We start from the raw sequence: 27391 nt of genomic DNA on the forward strand, positions 1-27391 counted from the left end.
ATTGGGGCTTCCAGGTTACCCTAGCAAATTCACCTTTCATAGGTGCCTTGTGAACATCAGAATCAGATTCAGTTTCTGATTCCACCAGAGTAACAACCACATATTCCCTCTGTGTTTTTTGCTTCTTCCTCAGAATACCTTTTCCCTTTGCAAATGTACCAGAGGTTTCAGCTTGAGCAGTAGGTGTCTTCACCGGAGCGACAGAGGGTTTTGTTACCTTTATCTCGATAGGAGCAAATGCAAATTTTGATTTTTCTTCCTTCTTTGTTGAATCCCTTGTTGCCCTAACATCCCTCACCTTCTCTTGGGGATGGCCCTCCTCAACAAGAATATCCTCTACTATCTTCGCCAATTTCCTCTTCCTTGTCAGTTCTGTAAATTTGGAGTGTAACTCCATTGACTTTTCCTTGCAAATACCGAACCTCTCGTCCTTGTTGTCTTCCGGAGAGTTGAGAAAATGTTGTGCATATGCCTCCAAGGTAGCTTCATCCACCTCATAGCCCATAGGCATTATCCAATTAGTGTGGGGTTGGACCTCTTCCATCAATAATTCATCTTTATTCACCATAAAACATATTGTCCCCTCATACTTCTTGACAATTTCCTTGGGCATTTGTACTCTCTACTTCATCTTCTCCTTAAATGTCTTGAAGAAGGGCCACAAAGTAGCACTATGATTGTCTCGATTTCCAAGACAATCCAATCCTTTCTTAATTTGTTGCGCCATCGGTTTATTATAAGCCCACTAGACTCTACCAGTTCTAGGGATTTGATTCATGAAATATAGGGCAAGACAGATATTCAATGATCCAAGCTTGAAGACATGCTTTTATCTTGTTTAATCTTCTTCAAATTGATCAACAATTCTTCCAACAGCACACTACATAGGTCATAGTGACCGTCTTCCTTAACCATTTTGTATGCAGCATGAATTGCAGTGTCGGAGACCGAATTCAATATGTTCAATTGATACACCTTGTACCCAATCACCATAGCAGCAAACCTAACATCATCTTCCCTTATGGTACTAATTTTTATTGATCATCCATCGAATTTTGCACCAGTTAGTTTATTTATGGTAGGGTTTCTAACCTTCTGTAACCCTGGCTTCTCACCAGTTTGATGCAAATAGGTAACTGCTTTGATTGCTTCTGCAGTGATCTTGTATGGCTTGTCCATCCATATAAATTCAGCATGAACCCTACTCAACACATACCTAACCCACTCCTTCTCATCGAAAGTCGGGAAGTTCACAAATTGGGTGAAACCCTTTCCTTTTAGTTGTGCGAATTCTAGCTTAGGATTGTCGATATTGTCCATGATTTTGTCTATGTACAGATCCAAAATATCTTCCAACCCAATCTCCTCAATTTCACAATGAAAATAAGCACGAACATCATCAACATGCAGAACATCGTGCGGAACGAAGGAAAATGCACCTACTGAGTCGTCCTCCATGGACTTGTATGGATGTTTCTTGAATACAAGATGAGTCATGTCCTTCACTTTGATCACCAATGGAGTAGAGATAGAGGATGCAAATGCCATTGTAAAATCTCAGAAAATAAGACTCAAATTAATGCCCTTCGAGAAAATATCTTGAACAACTGTTGAATGCCCTAGATCGCTTTGTCGGATTGTCATTTTCTCTTAGATCACCTAGAAACTTTGCTAGCTCAAAAACACTATTTCCATGGTGAAGAATGATTCTCTTATTGGCCCTTTTAACTCTGCAAACCCTAATTTCCCTTTGAAAAAAATGCACCTCAAATACTCAACCGGATGCCCTATTTAGCTACTAGATGCCACAATCAACCATCTGAGTTCCGGATATCAACTTCCATCTATAATCCATAGACCACATATCTCATCAAAGGGTACTTGCAAGATTTTCATTGATTTGCCTCCCCTAAGGCCAAAAGCCCTAGTTACCGGATGAAGGTTCTACATCGGATATAGCTACACATCCATTATCTATCTTAGATTCATCCTTTCTCACCCACATCTTCTCATGCTTCTCTCTAATCTCTTCCAATTTCGCTTTACCCTTCTCATCTGATTTATTCTCGTCTACCAGAGCACTTTCTTTCTCCCACAAAAAAATAATGAAGGTTGAGATAGATTCAAAAGCTCCTATTATTTGTAGCAGACGGAATCTCATTGGTTGGATTTATGAATATTTTGGTGCTTTTTTTATTTTGTTCTTTATTTTTTAATGACCATTGAGAAGTTGTATGAAGTGAAAGTTTCACGTACGGTTTTGGAATAGAGATGAAAACAGTGATGTTTCTATCAACTATAATTATCCAATAGTTCAAGTACAATTGATATAGTTGAAGCACAATTCAGATATGGTTTTTTAGGATGGAATTTGTGGCGCCAACCTAAAGGGTTTCTAGCTTTTTTCATTTGATCTCTGGTAGAATGTGAGAGATTTCCCTTTGATTTACCAAAAGCGGAAGAAGAATTGGTAGTGGGTTATCAAACTGAATATTCGGGTATCAAATTTGGTTTATTTTACGTTGCTTCTTACCTAAATCTATTAGCTTCTTCATTATTTGTAACAGTTCTTTACTTGGGTGGATGGAACTTATCAATTTCATTCATACCCATTCTGGAACATTTTTATTGCATGCCCTACAAACAACATTATTCTTCACAGATCTGAAGTTCATCTAATTTTGTCTCATCCTGCACTGATTAGAGATATGTCCAAACATTCCACATGCATAACATCTTTTGTTCTGAAAGTTATTCATCACAGCTCTACACACATTTGAGTTGTGTCCAAAATTATTGCATATGAAACACTGACTGGTAAACGTAGAAACATTGTTGTTCATCACATTGTTATGGTTCATCATTCCATTATTCATCCTACTTCTGCACTGACTTACCGTATGACCAAATTTATTGCAAGTAAAACATCTACCATTAAATCTATGAGCATTAGGTTGTCTTACTAGAGGATTCTTTCTCTTCTTCTGATCAGGTTTAGCATTGCCTTGTCCAGATCCGGAGGATTCACCTTCCTCATATCCAAGACCTCGCATATCCTTTCCATGTCTTTGACTTTCCAGCATCTCATCAAGTCTTGTTGAACTGGCTTTGAATTTGTCTTTGTATTCATTGGAAGTAGCAAGTTCATCCCTCAAGGTAACAACCTATCTTTCAAGTTCTTGACTATTATTTCTTGATTGTGTCAACTCAAGCTTCAACGGATCATTCTCATAGGTAAGCCTAAACAATTCATCAGCTCTTTCCTTCAATGATTGTGCCAGATTCTCCTCATTCTTCTTTCAGTCCTCAATCTCCTTGGTCTGTCTCATCACAATGGATTACATCTCATTCTTCAAAGAAGCATTTTCTCTCTCAAGCTTGTCCACTTCATTAGCTTTGTCCTAGTATTCCATGATCTCATCTTCTTTCTCCTTTAACTTGTCCATTAACCTTTCTCTTTTCTCTGCAAATACTTGCTTAACCCTTCAGCTCACTAATGAATTCATCAGCTACATTCAGATTTTTCTTCAATGTACAGACCTCACTTCTAGCAACATCAAGATCCTCAAGTGTCACATTGAGTTGTCTCTGAAAACCGGTATCCATTGAATCAATCTCCCAGATCTTCCTCAAGCGGTTAAGCTTCCTCAAAGGAACTAGGATCTAATACCAATTGTTGGATTCAAGGATCACTGAGAGGGGGGGTGAATCAGTGATCTATCGGAAACTAAAACTACAAACTTATTCTTTATCTACTGGTTAACAATGCATAACAAATATGAACATAAACATGCAATAATAAAAGCACAAATCCACAACACCAGAATTTTTACGTGGAAACCCGGAAATAGAAAAACAACGGTGGGGTTGGAACCCACAATATTCATATACTATGGCTAGGAGTACATAAATATTACATAGATGGGGAATGCACTTGCATTTAGGCTCACTGCTTAATTATATGTGCCCGGAAGGCTACAACCTTCAAGGAAGGTTCACTGCCTTACAATTTCATTACAATGGAATGAACTCATAAATAGCATTTGACTATGCAAGATTGAGTTCTGGTTAGGATCTGCATCACTGACTGTCTCTTCTCTGATGATTACCCTGTTTTGGTCTCAGTCAGTTATCGGTTGATCTTAAACCAAAATGAGCATGTGAAACTGCACTCAATCACACCAAAACTAATCGCTTACACACATAACACATCATAACATTACTAAAATCAACCTCTATAATGATCTTCTATATCTAGTCTCACCACAAAAATAATCTCTTTCAAGTCGGCATTAATAGATGTAACGTGTAGATGAAGTCAGCTCCATTCTCGAACACACCATAGCACCAGAATAAAATATTGCAACCACACACTTCCTAAAGGTCCTACCAAACACCTAGATCACAAAAATAATCACCACAAACATCGCAAACACCGGAGATGATTCTCGATCAACACATTATCAAAATACCTTGTTTTATCGATTAACTGTATATCGGTTACCTCCATCTTTCGGATAGGCTAAGTCATGATTGCCGGATCGAATCACCATGAAGAGTTGACATCAATGACAACCTTAAACAACTAATCAATCACCGGAAGTCTCTTGAAATCACCGGATGAGTGTCAATTGCCAACACTGATCAGACTGAAGAACCTAAGCAGAATGATCTAGAAACAGTTAACCCGAATGTTGTTGTTGTCGATGAAGAGGTGCAAGAACATAAAAATCAGAACAATCAAAAGAATCTGAGGTATGTAAGACTAAATCATTATGAAAAACAGATTATTGGTGATAAGAATAAAGGTGTGATGACTAGAAGAAGGTTAGTTGTTGAAAAAGGATGTTTGATTTCCAAAGTTGAACCTAAAGATGTTGTTGAAACTTGTAAAGATGAAAACTGGATGAGAGATATGGAAGAAGAACTAGATTAGATTGAAAAGAATAACACATGGGAACTTGTGCGTAGACCTAAGAATAAAAATGTTATTGGTACTAAATGGGTATTCAGGAACAAATTGAATGAAGCCGGTGAAGTTGTCAAATATAAAGTTAGATTGGTGTGCAAAGTATATTCACAAGAAGAAGGAATTGATTATGAGGAGACCTTTTCTCCGTTGGTCAGGCTTGAAGCTCTTAGACTGTTGCTTGCTTATGTTGCTTATAAAGATTTCAAGGTATATCAGATGGATGTCAAATCTGCCTTTTTGAATGGTGATCTTGAGGAAGAAGTCTACATTGAGCAACCTAATGGATTTTCATTATCAGATGATGGAGACATGGTATGTAAACTGAAGAAAGCCCTTTATGGACTGAAGCAAGCCCCTAGAGTCTGGTATGCTAGACTAGATAAGTATTTGTTGAAATTGGGATTTAGTAAAGGTGTTGCTGACAGTAATTTGTACTTTAAAATTGAGAATGATAACATCCTGATTGTTGAAGTCTTTGTTGATGATATTATCTTTGGAGGTGATGATGACTTGAGCATAAAGTTTGTCGGTGATATGCAGAAAGAATTTGAGATGTCTATGATTAGTGAGATGAAATTTTTCTTAGGTTTGTAGATTTCATACACTGGAAAAGGTATATTTATATCTCAAACTAAGTATGTGAAGGAATTATTAAAGAAGTTTGGGTTAGATGACTCCAAACCGGTGGGGACTCCTATGGTGACTGCTTGTAAATTGTCTAAGAATAATGAATCTCTAGAAGCTAATCAGAGTTTGTACATATCTATGGTTGGTGGACTGTTATATCTTCCTCAGACTAGGCCAGACATTATGCATGTTATGTGCATGGCTGCTAGATATCAAGTTGATCTAAAAGAGAGTCATGTCACTGTTGTGAAGAGGATATTCAAATACTAGAAGGGAACTATAGATTATGGTTTATGGTATCCGAGGAATGATGATTTCATGCTATGTGCTTACATTGATGCTGATTAGGCTGGTGATGTTGATGATCGAAAGAGCACTACCGATGGAGCATTCTTTTCGGGATAGAAATTGGTTTCATGGGCTAGTAAGAAACAAGATTCAGTGTCCTTATCTACTGTTGAAGTTGAGTACATTGTTGCTGCTAGTAATTGCACTCAATTAGTTTGGATGAAGCAAATGTTGAAAGATATCAGAGTTATCTATGATGAGCCTATTGTCATCTATTGTGATAATTCCAGTGCTATTAACATGTCAAAGAATCTGATGCAACATTCAAAAGACTAAGCATGTGTCAATTAAATATCATTACTTGAGAGAGCAAGTCAGTGAAGAGAAGGTGAAGCTGGAATATGTATCTACAAAGGAACAAATAGCTAATATTTTCACTAAGCCTTTGCCTGTAGATACATTTGTCTATTTGAGAGGCAAGTTAGGGGTATCCACCCCTCCTGTTGAGAACTAGATGCATTGAGTTGCATCAATCCAGTGGACCTCAAAGCCTTATCCTTTAATCTGGATTGATGAGTTGGTGTTGCTCCTTTGAGGAGTAGTTTGTGTTTAAGGGGGAGAGATTCCTGTAAATCCCTTTTTCTATTTTGGGGAGAGAGGTTTTGGTTATCTATTTTGTGATCTTTGGCATTGTTGTCAAAGGGGGAGAGAGATCATGTGAAAAACTACTTTATTTATCTTGATCTTATGGGGAGTTTGTTGGAGATATATTCTTTCTTTGCATTGATTGTTTTTCACATTCATATGTTGTCATCAATGCCAAAGGGGGAGATTGTTGGATATTGTTGGTCATTGTTGCTACTAGGATATATGTTGTTGACATTGATGTCAAAATATTCCTATGATTTATTCTGGTGTGTTCGGGAAGATCTTATGATCCGGTTTTGCAGTTGTGTTTTACTAATCACTATTTTGCAGAGTTTAGTATATCCTCCGTTATATTCCGGTGTGATCAGATCTTGTGTTGAGCTTTTGGGATATTTCTTGGGATGGTCTTGTGTATCTTCCTTTCACATGGTTCGTGATTTGGTGCTACGCAGGTTATCTTTCTTGGTGACAGTTGCTCTTGTTTGAGTATTCCTGAGTTTTTAATGTTGATCGATGAAGATTTGATAAGTGGTGTTGGCGCAGTTGTTCCTGATGATTCTAACGTGCTTGTTGTTGTTTCTTAGTTGTGTCTTATCTGTTCTAGTGATCCACATTGATTGTTGTGCAATTTTTTGGTGCTTTTTATCAACCCGTGATGATTTTTCGTGTTATGCGGTGTTTCCGGTGGTGTAGCATGTTGCGGTTGATCTTGGCATGATTTCTGGTGGAGTTGAGCATTTGGGAATTTGAATTAGGTTCATGATATGCTAAGTAAATCATTATATTGGTCTGGTGGTTGATCTTTGTATCATGTGATGTAATTTTGTAATTGAGGGTTAAGGGTTTAGCCAACCTTGTTGTTAAAATTGATGAATTGTATATATAGGTGATATATTCATGTAATTTAGGTGTCAATGGTGTGTCTGCATTATCAAAGAGTGGTGTATGTGCGAACAAGAGACTTATCCTTCGATGTTGTGTTGAAGAGAGATTGGTGTTGCAAAACAGACATACGTGCTTAACCGGAACTGTAATCAGGCATTGGAGATGTTATCCTTTCAATTTACTTCTTCCGGATTGTAGTCTGAATCTTGTTGTAAGTCGGTGAGACTTCCCTGAGGGTTGTAGCCTTTCGGGCCATTATCTTTTGAGCAGTTAGTTCTAGTCAGTGTGCCTGAATGCATGTGCACTCCCCATTGTAATATCTTCACATACTAAGAGTATCATCTTACTGTGGGTAGGTTCCCACCATGGTTTTTCTCTTAAGCAAGTTTTCCACTTCAAAATCTTGGTGTTGTGTGTTGTGTGTTGTGTGGTTAATTTGCTTATCTTTATTATTGCTGCAATTTATCAGGTCTATTTTTGTGATTGAGTTTGTTACTCCGATGAAGATTGATTCCCCCCCCCCCCCCCCTCTTAGTCTTCCTTCTTTGTTGTTGCTAACACCTCTTACCCTCACACATTTCATTTCAAGGAGCTCATGTTACAAAGGATTTTATTGAAAGGTGTCACATGGTGATGTTGCAAACTTTTGAAGCAATTAAGGAAGAAGTTGTTGCAAAAGGTCTGCTAGCATGCCACATGTTTAAAAATGAGTGGGTACTTAGAAAGACCAGTAACTCTACCGAATGATGTCATTTAGTAGCTTGACAGACATTATGAATTGTTTTTAGTCTAAATTGTGAGAAATTTGTGCGATTGGATGCTAAGTTTTGTGAAAGGAAATCTAAAAACAACATTTATTGAAAGGTTCACTCAAGTAACGTAGTCTTTTATGCCTGGGGTCGTTGTAACTGTAAACTAATGGGCATCAGAGGTGGCATTTTATATTTGAGCAAATGAAAGGATTAATCATGATGCTTGACTTGTGATAAGGATAGTTGCAACAAACACCATGATGGAAGATACATTCATCATTCTATTTTAATAAAAGATTGCAATTAATATCTTCTGGTTCTATTTAAGCCCAGAGGCATTATGTATTGAGGGTCCATGATCTCTAAAAGTGCTAAGACTCTGTTATAGTGAAGACTTTAAATTTTATTCTTGAAATCAAGAAAGAAAGACACATTAGACGACTTTAAATTTTATTCTTGAAATCAAGAAAGAAAGACACATTAGACTATGTCGAGTTAGCCTCTCCTGTGTGTTTGTTCTCTTTGGTTGACAAATAATTTTTTTGTCACAAGAAAGCGAATTGATTGTCTTAAAATTCAACTCATGTGATGCCAATTTGATGAACTATTGGTTATAAAAAAATAAAGATTTGCATAAATGGAGAAATTTGTGTCCTAATCAAACCTTAATAGATGCTTCTTGTTGAGGGATTTAAATATTGTGTTCAATATCAATTAGATCTTACACATTTTGTTCTTCTAAGATGAAGAGATAGTGATGTTATGTGCTTATACTCTGGGGTGGCATATTTCTTATTTTATGTTCAGTAAATAAAGTTTCACCAAGTCTTGGCGCATTTCCTTTATTTTTATATTTTATTTCTTTGTATCCTTCTCCCTCTTTTCCCTTTGTGAAAAAGTATTTGAAGAGCCAACTTCTCAAATCCCGAAGGTTGTTTAGCAATAAAGCACCTTGTTCCTTGTTCACTAAACTTCCCATGAGGTTGTTTATCTGTAAGTGTCTCTTAAGATCAACATGAACAAAATATTAGAATGAATAAATATGCCTATCTATAAATAATTAATGAATAGCTGGATATCCATAAATAATCATGTATATGTATATATTAAAGGTGAATGAAAGACAATACATAAAAATGAGCAACCAAATGTAGAATAAAAGAGTAGAATAGGTGTATGAAAATAAGTATATACATAGGATGTATATATGCAAATAATTGTGTGAAAGAAACCACAAGAGGACTACATATGAATGAATGAAAGCTATAAAAGAGCATGCATACCTATATATATAGCCAATGCATGCTCATGGCATTTCTCATCTCTGTTATGATTCATTGGGTTGTTTAAATTTTAGATTTTTTAACTTGGAGTCGCAATCCTTTGGTGAAAGTGAATAATTGCTATCAACACAATTATTTGTAAAAGAATGAGAACCTGTAGGATTTGTATCAAATGCTTTTCATAATGAATATATATGATAGCTCATAACCATTACGTCACGTGGCAATGGTGGCTATTGCAGTGAAATCCTCCAAAACAAATGGGAGCATCATTTGCACAGCTCCGTCAGCAGGAAAAATCATGGTAAAACCAAGGGCAATATTAAAGAAAAAAGATCAGAATTAAACATTAACGTGCATGTGTGGATGCAAGGGCTCAATCTGGAACAAACACTTAGTGGAAGGAATGCATATGATAGGCCAGAGCCCATATCCAATATGCCAATATAGCATTCGTGACTATTCCTTTAAACTCCTCCAAAACAAAGAGGAGCATTGCTCGGCACAAATCTAACAATGACGAAGATCATGTGAAAACTGGAGGTAAGAATAAAGACACAAAGGCGCTTAAGGTTAAACACTTGCATGCCTGTGTGGATGCAATAGCTTATGCCATGCCCACTAACCTTTAACCAAAAGCTGACTGAAAGGATGCGATGAAATAGGTCTGTCCAAATCTCAACATATTAAAGTGAATTAACCTGGGAGGATCTTGGTTTATGATTTTTTTTGCTACAGCTAACTTCATACTTATTTTGCCTTTTTAGTTTTTGTGGTTGTTTCTCTACCTTAATGGTAGTATTCATTACTTGAAACTTTTGGTATGTGAAGGCTCTCAATATGTACAAAAATTGTGTTTAAATATTTAGTTTTCCTTCAAGTTGACGAGGATTAAGATCACTTCTTGCTCTTCCCATGCTCAAGGATGTTCGTTAGTTGAATGATTCTAAGAGATCGGGGTGTGTTTGGTAGCATTTTCTCCACTCCTCCCTCTGTCTAACTGAAAAATGCAGATGAGGTAAGATCTCTTTCTTCTTTTTTTTCTTTTTTTTTAAAAAATTACCTTCCTTAAAAAGATTGCTTGAATGGCTATTTCATGGATGACTTCAAAGTTCTCCCTTCCTCTATGGATGATATCCCCACTTAAATCATGAGGATTAGCGGCACATCGATTGTCTTTCCTTGGATTACCCAAGAGGAAGAGGACTTAGAGCATCATTGGATAAGATATGGAGAACTTGGCTACTTTAAATTATATTCATCAATTGTGTGCACATCTTTTAATGCAACTTAAGTGAATAGAAGTTATTTAATGAGAACTTAAATTATTTTAGGTTATAGGCACATCTATTTAGACAATTAAAGAGACTTTTAGCCAAAGGACTTAAATTTTCCCTTTTCATGTACTTAAAGTGACCTTTTAACACGTGACAAATTGCCCAAAGGGGGTGTACATCTTCTAGGAGCTGATAAGAACATATTTTAGAGTTTTATTTTGGGCCATTGGATTAAGAGGGAGAATTTTGAAGGTGGAGATTAATATGTCTCTTTAGAAGTTATTATACAACTCCCTAGGCTCATTTTGAGTTCATTATGTGATGAAGTTTTTTTATTGTTGTTGCATCTTGGTTTGAGGATTGAAACCCTTGAGTATCCCCAATTTCAGTGAGACATATGAGCTCTCTATAGTCATAAGAAAGTGTTTCAGTGGAAGAACTCTGGTTTGTGAAACCCTAGCGCATTATTATTCCTAGGCTCAAAGTATTCATCAGGTTTGGAGACCAAATTGGAGAAGAATCTCAATGCTACAGACTTAGATCTGGAATCATCTACAGTTGCAAACCATCAATTTTTTATCTCTTTGTGGATGGCTACTTAGGAGCACATAAAATAGACTTAGCAGTAACCATTTTGGGAGCCTAGAGCCACTTTGAGGGTCAGCTAGGGTTTGAAAATTATTCTAAACTAATTTTGAGGTATTTTTGGTATTGTTATCTACATATTTATCTCTACTATTTTCTCAAAATATTTCAGAGAAAACATTGAATTTTAGTTCCGAAAATTCTAGCAGTAACGAGGGTTTTTGTTGTATTCTCCTAAGCTTAGAAATAATCTAATAACTATAACTTTTATTTGTACAAATCAGATTTGAAATTTGATCAAAATTTTGGGTTTGTAATGAAAATATTTATATGCAAATAAATTTCCAGATTTTGTGCCCTAGTTTCCAAAAATTTCTCTTTGTTTTTAGCACCCTATTTGAGGATATTATAGAGAAGTAAATGAGTAGAGTGGTGAGAGAATTTGCAAATAAAGAAAAGCACTTTAGAGTAACTTTTGTTCCAACATGTTGGAAATATCATCATCGATATCAAACGAGTGAAGACGATGCCTAAGATTGTCATTGATGCCATGAGAAGCTTACCATCAAAGAAGACAATAGTTGATGTCGATAATGGCAAGATGATGGCATTAAAGTCAAGAGTGTTGAAATGTAGCTAGGTCGAATCCCTAGCGTAATTAATTTTAATGTGGCCCTTGGCCTTAAAATTAATTGTATTGATATAATTGATTAATGTTTAGGGTTGAGCTCCAATTCGGATAGCTTGTAATTGGGTTGGGCCCAAATAGATATCAATGTAACTTATGAATGTTAAGGGCAAGCCCTATTTGGGCGCTCAACTTATGTAACTTATAATGGTTATGGGGCAAGACCTATTCATTGTGTAACTTGTATTTAACCTAGACCTATTCTTCTTGGCGGGAATATTGACAAGGTTGACCTAGGCATAAGGGTTAAAGGCATGTATATAAAGGAAGTGACTTGAGGTCATAAGACACACATTCAGCGAATATCCTCTATATTCATCAAGTAGTGAATTGCCTTCTGTAATCAACGAATTATCTTCAGTGATAGCGAATCAGTATTAGAAGTCAGAGAACGTGATTGGAAGATCAACGAACATAGTCTAGAGGTCAGCGAACTCCTTCCAGGTGTGAGCGAACTACTAGTCAGCAATTTGACCTTGTGTTTTGATCTGCAAACTTCAGCAAGCAAAGTAGAGTTACAGACCAGCAAACCCTATCAAGACTAAGCGAACATCTTGCAAGGTTGAGTAAACTTCATACAAAGACAGCGAACTCAAATCTGGGCTGCCAAATTGAGCTACAGGGATTTGATTCTTCAAATTGTTATATCTCAGATAAGTTGTGCTTGTGACCTAGAAGGCTATATTGTAAATATGCTATGTGGTTAATATAATACAATCTGAAATAGTTGTTGCTGGGTTTTTCACCTCCAAGAGGGAGGTTTTCCCAAGGTACATGTGTGTTATGCGTATGATTTACTTTGCATTCTGATTTTCTGTTCTATACTGCTAATCTGATTCCTAAAACTAACATGATATCAGAGCGGGTTCCTTCTATAAAGCCTAACAGTTTGAAGGTAGATCATGTATTCTTTTTGCAGACTAAGGTTGAAGAAGTTTAGCGTGAATGATTAGGAATCGATTGTATCATATAGTTCTACAACAACATAACAGATTGAAGATTGAGGGCATCTATGGGGTCGTAACAAGATTATGAAGGCTTCAAATAAAATCTTAGAATACAGGTGTCCTTATTCCTCTACTCTTCTTTGTTTACTTCTGTTAAGAAGGGTTTGAGGATTTGTTTGCTTTGTTGTTATTGGTATTAGTTCCTTTTTGGGTTCTTAACTAGAGCACAGGGTTTTCTTGTTTGTTAATTATCTCATCAAAGATATGTTGGTTTTGTACATTTATTTTCTTCTAACTTCAAACCCTAGTATTCCTTGTATTTTATTAAGGGTTTGTCTAATTGTCATCCTAGGGTTTGTGACTGTCACCCTAGTTCGAGTTTTGTCTTTGTGTTAAGAATTTGTTCCAACCCTAGTTCGAGTTATGGAAGTTGGTATTCGGTTATTCTCTATTATGCATACCTCAACATTATTTTCCCAAATTCATGATTTGCTATGAGGAATATACAATGATCCAAATATCAATGATGTTATTGATCTGAATATTGATGACGCTTTGATGCGGTGATCTGAATATATCATAAAATATAGGGGTCTAGTCTTCTTCATTCATCGTGGCACATATGATTGGTATTTAGTTTGTATGGGAACACTCCCTATTACATTTTGAAGTAAACGTTTATTAAATAGTAATGCTTAATTAGTTTTTGCTTTCTTTTCATTAAAGCAGAATATACTTGAGACTTTGTTCAATTTCTTGATGATGAAACCTAAGAACAATGCAGAATAAAAGTATCTAACGTATTGAACAAACAGAATGATGTGGGCGCTCCCACCATGGAGATTTTGTGGCCTCAATTCTTTTTGGTATTTATCAATCATATGTTTGTGCTCAACTATACAATGTGTCTCTTCAATTGAGTAGTTGGTGCTTACATAATTATCCTGTATTCCTTCTAATTAGTTTTACGCATTGGCTGAAAAGACAACTTGGCTTACGTACACTGTTTTTCTAAAGACATACACTTGTTTTAGTTCTTCTGATCAGTCATTATTTTTGCAATTCAATAATACAATAATATGATCAGATGTGATCAACATATGACATTTTCAGTTCTTGCACAAGCGTGGTTATCTTATTGTTATTTGTTCTACAATTTACAAAATATGGTGTAGTTTTATACTATGATTGAAGGTATTTGAATTGATCATATTATATCACAACGACCTCATTTAGGAAGTGTGATTGATGACTAGAGAGCCACCAAATTTGAATTGAGGCAATTCACAGGGTTGAAGGGTGAAGTTCCAAGCGACCCTTGCATGTAACTCCAATATGTCATCGTTGAGCTAAAGGTAGATGATATGTGATGGCAAGGGCCGAAGGCCACGCAACCATCGGAGATCCATGGGCTTGAAAATGGAACAGCTTAAAAATGTTGGTGGATTGTGTGGGAGTCTAGCCAATAGAGAGATAAGTTCTTTTAAATTTGAATCATGTTCATGAATTTTCATTAATTCATTCTATTGGGATGTTGAATCATGTTTGATTGATGTTTATTTTCGAGATAGTCTTGAACTATTATGCTTCAAGCTTCAGAGGGAGCTTGGGAATAGACGTGAGATCCCATACAAGCTTTCAGCTCATTCCTTCACTTGAGAATATGGTTGAAGGTATGCCATGTTTATAATGATTGTGTGCTATGGGTCCTTTTCGTAGAAAGTGAAAGTAAGGGAAAAGAAAAATTAGCTTATCTCATTTTTTGACTTATGAAAACTCATGATGGTTGCTTTCCTTAGTGGATTCTTATAATATGTAATCTTCATAAGATCTGGTTGTCACACCTTTATATTAAGGATTAAGAGAGAGTTTTATGTTCCCTGCAATCCTTAGTAAAATGCTTTGATGAAAGAATATTCTATAAGCTTAGGATTTGTAAGCATGATGTTGGTCCTATTGGTTTAATGTTGAAATGTTAATTCTGATTTACATATGGTTTCTAACTAGAAAGAGTTAGCTTCAAAATTTGAAATAAAACTAGGCCTAATGCATTACACTCTAGAGTTAGAAGTATGCCAAGGATCCAACGAATTGATATCTTGAATAATGGACTGCAGTGTTTCTACAACTAACTCTGATTCTGCAGATCCATCGGAGTACAGACAGTTGATTGGTTCTTTGAACAAACTGAAACGTGTTCATCTTGTTGCAACCACGCATATTTTGAGTTATTTGCGAGGCACAATTGGCTATGGGTTGAAGTATCCAATCAACACTGTCATCACCTTGGAAGGCTACTCTGATTCTGATTGGGCAGAAAATGTAACTGATAGGAAGAACACTTCAAGAATTTGTTTCAGTTTGGGTTATGTTGTTATCTCTTGGGCCAGCAAGAAACAGTCCTCAGTTGCATTAAGTATTGCAGAAGTTGAGTACATTGCGTCAAGTGTGGCGTCAAGAGAAGCAATGTGGCTTCGCAAGCTTCTTGTTGGGTTGTTCGGACAACCTTGGGAACCCACTGTCATTCATTGTGACAATCAGAGTTGTATTAATATGTCTGCTAATCTCGTGTTTCATGATAGGTCAAAACATTTGGCAACTCATTATCACTATATTTGTGATATGGTACATAGGGGTGTCATCCAGCTGAAATATGTCAGCACTGATGAGCAGATTGCAGATGTTCTCACCAAGCCTCTAGCTCATGTGAATTTTGAATACTTCAGAGAGAGACTTGGAGTTGTTGAGAACACAACTTTGACTGAGAGGGAGTCTCAGTCGCAATGATGCACTAAGTTGCATCTTCCACCCTCTGCGGGCAATGCAAGGTGACATTGGATCCTTCTCAAGGAGAAGTTGAGGTGAAAGACCTCTTCCACCCTCTGCAGGCAATGCAAGGTGGTGTTGTATTCTTCTCTGGGAGAAGTTGAGGTGAAAGACCTCTTCCACCCTCTACGGGCAATGCAAGGTGGATCCATCCTCTGTAGGTATGCATGATGGGTATCATGGAAGGAAGCCATGATGGTATCCCATCCTCTGTGGGAATGCATGATGGATATCATGGAAAGAGTCCATGATGCATGGTCACGTTGTAACTTGATTATTCAAGGGATCCTCCCTATCTAAGAGGGAGTGTTGAAATGTAGCTAGGCCGAATCCCTAGCGTAATTAATTTTAATGTGGCCTTTGGCCTTAAAATTAATTGTATTGATATAATTGATTAATGTTTAGGGTTGAGCCCCAATTTAGATAGCTTGTAATTGTGTTGGGCCCAAATAGATATCAATGTAACTCGTGAATGTTAAGGGCAAGCCCTATTTGGGCGCTCAACTTATGTAACTTATAATGGTTATGGGGCAAGACCTATTCATTGTGTAACTTGTATTTAACCTAGATCTATTCTTCTTGGCGGGAATATTAACAAGGCTGACCTAGGCATAAGGGTTAAAGGCATGTATATGAACGAAGTGACTTCAGGTCACAAGTCACATTCAACGAATATCCTCTATCTTCATCAAGTAGCGAATTGCCTTCTGTAATCAGCGAATTATCTTTAGTGAAAGCGAATCAGTATTAGAAGTCAGCGAACTTGATTGGAAGATCAACGAACATAGTCTAGAGATCAGCGAACTCCTTCCAGTTGTGAGTGAACTACTAGTCAGCAACCTGCCCTTGTGTTTTGATCTGCAATCTTCAGCAAGCAAAGTAGAGTTACAGCCTAGCGAACCCTATCAAGATTGAGTGAACATCTTGCGAGGCTGAGTAAACTTCATACAAAGACAGCGAACTCAAATCTGGGCTGCCAAATTGAGCTACAGGGATTTGATTCTTCAAATTGTTATACCTCAAATAAGTTGTGCTTGTGCCCTAGAAGGCTATATTGTAAATCTACTCTGTGGTTAATATAATACAATCTGAGATAGTTGTTGCTGGGTTTTTCACCTCCAAGAGGGAGGTTTTCCCAGGGTACATGTGTGTTATGCATATGATTTACTTTGCATTCTGATTTTCTGTTCTAAACTGCTAATCTAATTGCTAAAACTAACAAAGAGTACGTTTGAAGATATATTTTTTATGAAGGAAATAAAGACCAAAGGCCACTAATAACTATCAAGATTGAATGACAAGATTATCATTAATGTCGAAGGGAAATTATGTTCAATTTGAAGACTTCCAAAGTAAGCACAATTTGAGGACTTATTTGAGCTACTACAGCACCTATGTTTATCAAGTGATAAGGTCTTTTGAGGATAAATAAAAGAAGCATGAAAAATATATAGAGTGATCTCTTATGTTAATAGAGCCCAGTGTAGCAATAAAAGTACACAGCAATGATCAAGACAACGTTGGCCTTTAAGAATAAATCGACGACCAAGCATTCGATAATCAGTAATTTGAATAAAAAGGCGTAAGTAGAAATTTGAATAAAAAGACGTAAGTAGAAATGATAGCTGATTCTGTGACATATGACAATCGACTATATTTTGGTGGCCGATGTGTTTATTAAGGTGGCAGATCATGTTTTTGAACATACAAACACAAAGTACAACGGCTAGATTGAAAGTCGACAATTAATATACAGCAATTAAGAGAAGAGTTAAATCGTGACATCATCCTATTCAAACGATCACACAAAGAAGTTCAATCTGTTTAGCAAACTTAACAGCAATTAATTAATTTGCAGCGATTACATGAAGATAAATTGGTTAATAATTAGCAAACAACTAATGGTCCGGTTATATTAAGGCAGTTTCGTTAATGTAGACAGATATCTACATAGAATAGTAGCACCTATATAAAAGCATCAATACATCAAAGGCTGCGATTATATGTGTGAGGAAGTGTGCGATAAAACTAAAATGTGGAGAACAGCGATTCAGATAAAAGCAGCAATGAAAGCATAATAGGAAGTTGATAAAAGAGCAGCAATTACCAAGGAATTTGTGATTAACACCAATTAGTTAAAAGGGCAAGTGGTGCAATTTGCTATGATTCTCAAAAGCTTTGATTAAGGTTTTGTTAGAGAAAAAGTTTATGGTGGGATGTGTTGTACATCATCCTATTGCAAATGGGGACCACCATTTTTCGCTTTTTAGGATAGATGTTTTGCCTAGTTTCCTTCAATTGCGTGCTGTTCCTATTTCCAATAAGTACCTTTTGTGCAAGCTACTAGGTGTTCGTTTTTATGTCCACCAACATGAACCCCTTGTTATTAGAATGACCTAGTGGAACAACTTTTGCTAACCACATAAAGACCCAGAATTCAATGCTCACATTCCCAGTAGGTCCTTTACGCCACCTGTATATTCATTCTTTCTCCCAAGGTGGCATCCTAAAGAGCTATTAGTATGCCTTCATTTAATGAAAGCACTTCTCCCAACAAAGGTGTCAATTACATAGGTAATAAGTATTCAAAAGGCAATAGACCTATTATTACCATTCATTTTGCATGCACTCGTAAAAGCAAGAGAGGAAGTAAAAGAAGGAAAGGATAGTAAACTTCTAGAAGAATTCTAAATTTCAGAAGCTCAAGCCGAATTGGTTCAAGAAATAAACTGCCATTAACAAAAATGGCTGCAAAATGTTCTAGTTTGAGCGGTTCAACAGGTCAAATGCCACATGTAGATGTTTTTCAAGATGTATCATATGCCTCAGCCCCTATGCCTCAAAAATTGCTGCTAGAGGGTATCCAAACAATGGAGTCTATAAGTCATAGAAACTGTTAATTCATACTTGGTGCTAGATTATGCAGATAATATATGATTCAAGATTGAGCCCAAATCCTAAGAATCCCTGTGAAGGTGCTTTAATGAGAATGTTCAAATGAGGGAGATGAAAAGTATAAATCTACCGGAGTTTGGTTGTAGTATTTCGACCTTCCTTAGTTTATGGTTCCATTGGTACATCCATGCCCAAAGCTAATACATGCTTGTGAATCACAGTTTAATGTTCATATGGGAATTATTTAGAACATAGAGCTTTGTGTTGTTATCAGTGCCAATGCAATCCAATAAATGTTATGTATCTCCATCGGCGCAACTAAGATGGAGAAATTTGACCCTAGAAAGACGGAGTATTACTCAAAGAGCATAAACGTGAAGCTCAATTTTTTCAATGAAGAGCTAGATAGGAATAGAAATGAAACAGAGTTTTTAGCTTTTCCTAGAGCATTGAAAAATTTCTAGCCACGTATGCAGGATACATTTTCAATGATGGCTTTCATTTACGGAATGGACTAGAATGACAATGTAGAAGAATTCCAGGTAGCCTTGGACTACAAACTCCACACACTAAGGGATTTTTTTGGTTGGATTTTGCAGACATCATCAATGTGGTAACAATTGTTGAATTATGGAAAGGAGTATGCATTCAGGTACTCTTCCTTTTCGGTGTACATGCTTTTATACCATAATGCCCTTTTCTTTCAAAGGTTGTGTCAGATTCCTTTGAATATTATTAATGCATCGAGGAAAAGAAATTTGGTCACTGTGTGGACTCATATCATGTCTTCGGCATTTGAATATTATGTTTTTGTGGATCATTTTTTATCCCCTATCCTCCAAGATTTTGGACAAATTCAAGCTAGACTCTCTGCAAACCAAATGTGGTGGTTGCATGAGATCTCCTCCCTATGACTGGATTTTTGGGGAAAATTTCACCATGATCTATTTGCATGGTTTTATGGAGGAACCTTTCAAGTTGTATGTCTATGTAACTGATAGAATCCTTGCCCTCAATTTATTTAGGCAACTTTCAATAGTTGATAATAATATTGGGGCTAAAAGCCTCCACTTAAATACGGTCAAGTTAATTTGAATAGAAGAAAAGTTGAATTGGTCTTAGCAGCTAAATTGATCTACCTGGGACTTGATGTTATTTGGGATCCTTGGAATTATGACCCTAATCGTTGTCTAGCCGATAGATAAATTCCACTGATTCATCAAACTCGACCATACTGGGAGGAAAGGTGTAGTCCGGAAGAATTGAAACTTTGAACTCTAGTGGATCTTTCTTATGTGCTAGGTGAGCAGAGACCCTCATGGCTCAGCTTTTATCCGGTAGTAGATAGTACAAAATATTCTCACAGTATGCCTCCCAGCCTAAAGAAAGCGTTAAGGGATCAAGAATAGAGTGATGAAAAGATAACTAATTTTTGGATCTTTCGGCCAGAAATCAAAGAATTGACTTCTCAAATTGATGACAATGATGTAGATGACACTTTTGAAAAGTGGCATGCTGAGCGTTCAGGCCCATCAGAGGGTCCAAAAGAAGAAGTGATTCTTCTGGAGAGAAGAGAGGAGGGGTCTCCTCAAGAAAGACGAGCTTTCAAACCCCAACAAGTAGAAGCACCTAGCATTCATATGATGGCCCAAAAGGAGAACCCTAAGCTCATAATTTTAAAATCTGATGCAAGTTCAAGGTGCAGTCCCAAAATTTGAGCGCTCTCTAGAACTGGTAGCTCCTAAAGGAAGGAAAAGGAGGCGCAAAGTAGACCCCAACTATTTCTAAGGTTTAGAAGAAGAAGAGATGAAAATTGTTAGAGAAAAGTTTATGGTGGGATGCTATTAAGAATTACCAAGATATATCTCCTAAATAAAACATTTTCTCAAGAGGGCGTGACTCTTAGACGCAAAGGCATATATATGGAAAGAGATTGGAATTAGAAGTGTGAGTGTGTGGTGTTGATAAAGGGAGATAAATAAGTTGCATACACCAAAGGCAGATATACATATACAAGAAGATCATTGCAGACCTCAGAAGATCATAAAGAAAATATTATTGCAGATCTGAAGAAGAGTTTAGAACAGATTTTGAGAGAATTTGCGACCACATTGTGGCAGATTTTTGGTCTGATTTATATCAGATTTGAAGGCGTCATAAGGAACTTCATTATAGCAAAATAGTGAAGAGAATTCTGTGGGAAAACTAAGTCATCTCATAGCAGAATTGAAGAAGGAAATGTTGCAGATTTGGAAGGAGGTGATTGTGGTCATTCATAATCAGATTATAGGAAATTTGTGAGGACAATATAACAGATTTGTGTAGAAGATTTATAGTAAATTGTGGATCCATCATATGTTGATGAAGCAACATTACTAAGATGGAAATCTAAATGAGGGGTTGGTGCCTCTAACTGAATGAGGGGTTGGTGCCTCCATTGGGCAAGTGCTCACAAATTAGAACGAAGGGTTCGTGCCTCTAGTGTTAAAGTTTCTTACAAACAGAATGAAGGGTTGGTGCCTCAGTGGGTTGATACCTACGAATTTGTAAAAGAAGTTTTCTATATATAAGGAAGCTATTTTACCATGGTTTTCTCTTGTAAGGGTTTCCACATATATATCTTGATTTCAACTTATGATGGATAATAGTTAGATACATGTTAATGTTAATATGAAATGAATATGTTAATGAGATCAAGTTAGATGCTTCTATTATAAAGTTGAAAAAGTAAAAGTTTGTCGTTATACTTAGATCCATGTTAATGTTAATATGAAATGAATATGTTAATGAGATCATTTATATTATAAAGTTGAAAAAGTGAAAGTTTGTCGTTATATTGATTCACCCTCCTCTGCCCCTGCCCTCCTCTCTCAGTATAACCATGTTCTCAACACAACCTTCACTTCAATTTGGTTGCTTTAAGGAAATGAGACAGTAAGAGATTTTATAATGTTCAAGAAGTTCTTCTGAGGTCTAATCCTTCCATCTGACTTCCTTTGAGCATCAGTTAAAGCAGGGGGGTGCTGAGAGCGAAAGAGAGTTGTGTAGATCATGAATATTGTTCTGCCGATAATGTTTCAATAGGTTCAGAGCAGGACCCCCTATGATGAATAAATGTAACTGTGATTGTTAGTTATGATTTGATACCTTTTCCTCAAATGATGCTGAATCAGTGATTCAATTTATAGACTGATTGGGATCAACTGAGAAAAATGAATGTGCCTTTTTGTCAGATTGGTTCATCAGTTTCTAGATGAGATATAGCTTGAAGATGTTTGGATGTTGAAAAGAAGCCGATTTCCCAGTTTCTTATTTTCTGCATTCTATATTCTTCTGTTTTTTTTACTCAGTGCAGTTAGTAAATACCACATGGGTGTTGGCATCTTGACGACTGTTTTGAGTCTAGGCTCCAATAACCCTAGGTATCCTACACTAAAAAAATTGTCAAAAAACAAAGGGCATATTCATCATTACTATTGATTACTGATTTATCAGAGGAATGTTCTGTTTATTCAATGTCTATATTTTTCCAAAACTATATGAGAGAGATCTTTAATTTTAATCTGAGAAAAACATAAATACTAATCTATGTTTGATGACACAAGAATTTATCAAAAGTTTTCATTATTACAAAAAAGTAATTAGTCTATATAAATTTAGCTCATGCACCGGTCCATGGGTTCACTGTTAATTTTTAACCCCATCCAGAGAATAAATTTCAAATATATAAAAATTATAGATAAATTTAACAAATTCAAGTGTAATATCATTGTCACATGTTCAAAATAAAACAAAAAACAAACTATTAAATGAATCATGTCATGATATACCACATAGATTTATATTACTGATTCAAAATAGGGAAATAGTCAATAGTTAGAGTCAAACTCAAGAATTAAATATGAACATCAAAATCAGCAATTGGTTCGTTCAACCACATAAGTAGAGAACTGACTGCAAATTAGTTGTGTGTTTTTTATATAGTTGAAAACCTGAAAGGTAACTATACCAGTACCGCTACAGTTACATAGGCCTCCCCAGAATGCCCAATGACAGAAAAGGAAAAACAATAAATTTCAGTGTTTATTGATAGAACATTTTTCATTGCTTTCTCTCCTGAAATAAGATTCAGACGAAGTATAGAGCATGGCTCATTGGCTTGTTTTCATTCCTTTCTCTCCTTGAATAAGATTCTGATAAGTATGGTACATGGTGCATTGGCTTGTACACAATTAACATTGATATTATCTGGACAAAAAGAATAAAGTTTGAATAAGAAAAGCACTGGCACACCTTTCAAGTTTCTGGTAACAAAACAATCTTCCCAGCAAGAAATGAAAAATATATAAGTGCTATTTAAACTTGTCCATTATAATAAATTTGATAGTCCATCTTTCTTCGAGCTGGACAATTTAAGGGCTATAAATGAAAGGCCAACCTCAAATTAAATACCTGTGAAGCATCCTTTGTCACAGCTGAGTTGAATAATTCTAGGCTTATATCTGCCTATATATCTCTCTATCAATGCACTTTGCCAGATAGATTACAACAAATATATTTGAAAATGCAAGAAGTGTGCCTTCAAACAAACAAAAATACCAACCCAGCCTGGTCACTAGACATAGATCCAAGTTCTTCAAAATATTGAAATATCTGGACCTGGACCATAAACAGATTTCCATGACAATGGAATAACCCACTCTGTATTTTTATTGCCTGAAATATAGAGACCATAAATAGTTAAGAGAACCAAATATTAATATTCACAATATCCATTCCTAGTCAATACCCCATGAGAGAAATTATATTTGAAAGATATGCTCATTTATTTAATGTATTTGCCACAAATCATTTAAGAGCGAATTTCCTGTCATTTAAATTGTAATGACCACGATATCCTGCAATCAAGCTAAATTATAAATACACTTCTTTTAACTTTAAAGTTTAATGTCATGCTTTCATGACATTTTAACATGCTATGGTTGCAGTCAAGGCAATTGCTTCAAATTTACTAGGCTAGATCACTGGAAATTTCCCTCATTAAAGATAATGGATTCCTTTTATAAATTGGCAAAAAGGTAGAGATAAAGATAAAGTTAGTTTCCAACATCACTGCTAAGCAAGGCACCAATTTAGTCCATTGACCAAATACACATACACACACACACGACCCATACTCAGCAAGATGATTTAGACTCAAACTCAGACTCTGCACGCAAACTCAGTAAAGACTAGGCAAATTGAGAAAAAGACTAAATATAAGATTTTTTACGGATTTAAAACTTCTAATATGCACTCTTTCAATAAATCAACTAATCAAAACGAAGCTACTTTGATCACATACACAAGTGTGATTGATTAAATAGGTACAGAAATTGATTTGAGCTAAAGGAAACAAATTAATTAAGACATACTGGAGTTTTTATGGTAAGTTTGGTTAAATTCAGGTGCATTGTTTTATGAAGAACTTTATCAATCCTGTAGATATTTTAATATTTCTTTATTATGTTGAAGAGAGTTTGAAAAATAAGTGTTTTCTTCAGATTTGTTGTTCATTGCTGAGTTAGAAGAAAATTTTCAAATTGTTTAATTGGGGATATTACAGGATCTTGGGTTTTGTGTAATTATGTATTACCACTTTTGTATCGCGAAAATTTGATGGTTTGTGCTTTGCCCATGAATGTTCTAGTGTAAAAGTTGAGGCATTACAAAAATATGATAATGCCAATACTCATACAATAGTATACAATGTAATAGACTAAAATGCAAAGAGGACCCTTGGATATATGCAAGGGTGAAACATAGGACAACATGAGATTGTGACAAGTGTCATGATCTCATGATTTGAAACACAGAGTAAATACCTTGACTAGCTTAACTAAGTGTAAAAACGACCTAAAAGAGAAACTAAGTAGGTAATATACCCCATGCACACCAACATCGGCCCTTAAGTGCAACTTAGGGAAAAAAGAAAAGAGCAAAACAACTCAAAGACAGGTCCCTATTGGAAATGTTGTAATTGATGTCAAAGATGGTTGACTGTTATGTTTTGATGTCAAAAGTTGTCAATATCAGAGGTTGTTGATGTATTGCAAGGATGAGATTACTTGTCAAAGTGTCCTTTGTGTCAAATTAATTTGATTATAGAACATTTAAAAGTTTCAATTTCTAGCATGTGATATGTGGTAGGGCCAAACCGCAACCCCCGAAATTGTCTTGAAACTCATTGCTGATCAGGGTTCCTATTTAACATTTGTTGAATTTTGTTTTTGGAAAGAGGCATGAAGGTGGTCCAACCCCTGACCCCCGATTTGTGCTAGCCCCTCTCATCGGTGATTGGTCTTGGTGTCTTAACATTTGCAAATTGCATGTTTGGTATGTGGTAGGGTGAAGGGTCGATTCCCTATCCCCACATTCATCTAACCCATCGACGATCAGACTTGGCACTTCATGTGTGTTGGATGCAGCTTCTTGTATGAGGGAAGAGAGAGAGCCAACCACCAACTCTTGAAATGACTAGGCTTTCATCGATGGTTAGTTTGCTCTTGGTGTCTGACATTTGCAAATTGCATGTTTGGTATGTGGTAGGGTGAAGGGTCGATTCCCTATCCCCATATTCGTCTAACCCATCGACGATTGGACTTGGCACTTGATGTGTGTTGGATGCAGCTTCTTGTATGAGGGAAGAGAGAGAGCCAACCCCCAACTCTTGAAATGACCAGGCTTTCATCGATGGTTAGTTTGCATAAGTTATGCTTGTGATTTCCAATATTTTGTATGTGTTAAGGGGAACCTCCAAACCCCTAACCTTGACTTAGTTTTTTCACTCCACAGAATTGTCTAAGGCAATCAGACTTAGGCATTGAGACTTGCTAGTTAACACATGTGAGTAAGTTTGGCATGAGGTAAGGATGAAACCTGACCCCCAATAGGGCGACAAGACAAAATTTGTCTAAGCATGCAAGTACTCTCCTTGCTTTCATGGTCAGTGGTTGAAGATTGGTCTTGTTTTTGGCATGAAGTATGGGCAACCCCAACCCCCAATGGGCCGACCTAGCACTATGACGTAAAAAAAAGATTCTAAGGCAAAAATTGAATAACGTATTTGACCAACCTAATAATAGTCATATTTTTGAAAAGAGTGGTAGACCTATGGATTTATTGCATTGATTTTTGGCACCTAAAATGGGTATAAAAAGGAGTATTTTTGCAAGGTAGTGGTGAGAGTATGTGTGGCGAAGTGTTAAAATGTTCCATCTTTTGAGCGCAGAACAGAATTGATGTAGAGCAAATTTATTTCTAATGCAACTAAATATTTGTGAAGAAGATTGAAGTGTAGAATATGAAGTGAAAGTCGATATCATCCCAATGAGAAGATTGTTGGAGCAGGGCTAAATGCTCATCATCCATTGAAGAAGTAATTTTCAGAAAGCAAAAGAGGCTGTTACCTCCTGATCAAAGAGATTGGTGTCTCTTGCTGAATTGGTGCTCAGTTGTGGGGATCGGTGTCTCCAATAGGCTAGTGCGTGCAAATTTTGTAAGTGGGGATTAGTGTCTCCAGTGGGTTGGTGCCTACAAAAATTGTAAGATCTCTATATTATTTTTGTGAGGCTGAATTTGGATAGTAGATCCAAGCAGTCCTTCACCATGGTTTTCTCCCAAAAGGGTTTCCACGTAAATTTGTGTTCTCTATTGTGTAAATTTTGTGTGTGGTGTTATTTTTGTTAAAGTTTAAATAAGTAAAAATTAAATTATACCAATTCCACCCCCCCCCCCAATTCTAAGGCAATTACTCCAAGCTAAGATCACCACCCTAGATGAGCTACCAAATGAAGTGCATGTGGATCTCAACATGCTTAGTCTGTTGATGCTCCACTAGGTTACATGAAACGTGAATGGCTCTCTGATTAGTCTGTCATCAATGGGCAAAGCTAAAGAACCTCTTTGCTATCAAGAACCACACCTCAATACTTAATCTTTAAAATGAATGCAATAGTTGTTGATATTTTGCAAGACTACTGCCAGAAGTAGACCTCCAATCATCGTCACCAGCACAATCTAAATAAATGAAGCCCACAATCCAAGAAGATCCTAATGTGTAGTGAATGCCAGAATGTGAAGTGTGTTGGATATACCTAAGATACACTTTAGTTGTCTTTCAATGATTGTCATGAGGATCTTAAGAGAAATTACAAACAAAACCCACTACAAAGGAAATATCACGATGACTGTGTGAAGTACAAAAGACTACCAACCAATTGCTGATACAATTTAGCATCAACTTTAAGTGAAGGGCAACTAGTAAACAGTGTGAAACTTGACATAAATGAAGACATGCTTGCAATTGTTGGTGTGAACAAGGGGTGTTTCCTAACCGGTTTCTCCCTTTGCATAGTGAACAAGGTATGTTATCTAACTAGACATTAGTTAAGCCCTTTTCACACATGTTTACATGTTAAGTTTACTTAAGTCCTAGGAATATTTCTAGAAGTCTTTGGCATATCATCACAATCCCTATGATGTAGTAGGAATAAGTACAACATAAATAGAATCAATATTAAAAATACAAGCAAAGGTCTCAAATAATCAATGCCCTCAACCTATGAAAACCCCTTAGCCACAAGCCATGACTTCTACCTTTTAATGGAGCCATTTGTTGTATATTTGGTTCTATACACCCAATTGCACTGAACCAACTTTTTTCTCTTGGGAAGAGGT

At 36.3% G+C, this 27391-nt stretch overlaps 1 protein-coding gene across 3 annotated transcripts in view; it reads right to left on the minus strand.

The window, feature by feature from the left end:
* Positions 1–22495: 22495 nt before the first annotated feature.
* The window catches only part of LOC131040983 (uncharacterized), a 52904-nt gene continuing 48008 nt past the window's right edge, over positions 22496–27391 (minus strand). The window contains exons 7-8 of one of the 3 annotated variants that reach the window (XR_009104951.2): positions 23126–23389; positions 22496–22921 (exon numbers count right to left, since the gene is read on the minus strand). Coding sequence is in view for 2 of the 3 variants with exons in the window: in XM_057973954.2 (XP_057829937.2) it covers positions 23310–23389 (80 nt within the window). In the remaining variant the exon portion in view is untranslated. Of the gene's footprint in view, positions 23390–27391 lie in introns of all 3 variants that reach the window. The other 2 variants (XM_057973954.2, XM_057973953.2) reach the window with 2 other exon arrangements.

The sequence above is a fragment of the Cryptomeria japonica genome, chromosome 4 (assembly GCF_030272615.1).
Source record: "Cryptomeria japonica chromosome 4, Sugi_1.0, whole genome shotgun sequence".
NCBI lineage: Eukaryota > Viridiplantae > Streptophyta > Pinopsida > Cupressales > Cupressaceae > Cryptomeria > Cryptomeria japonica.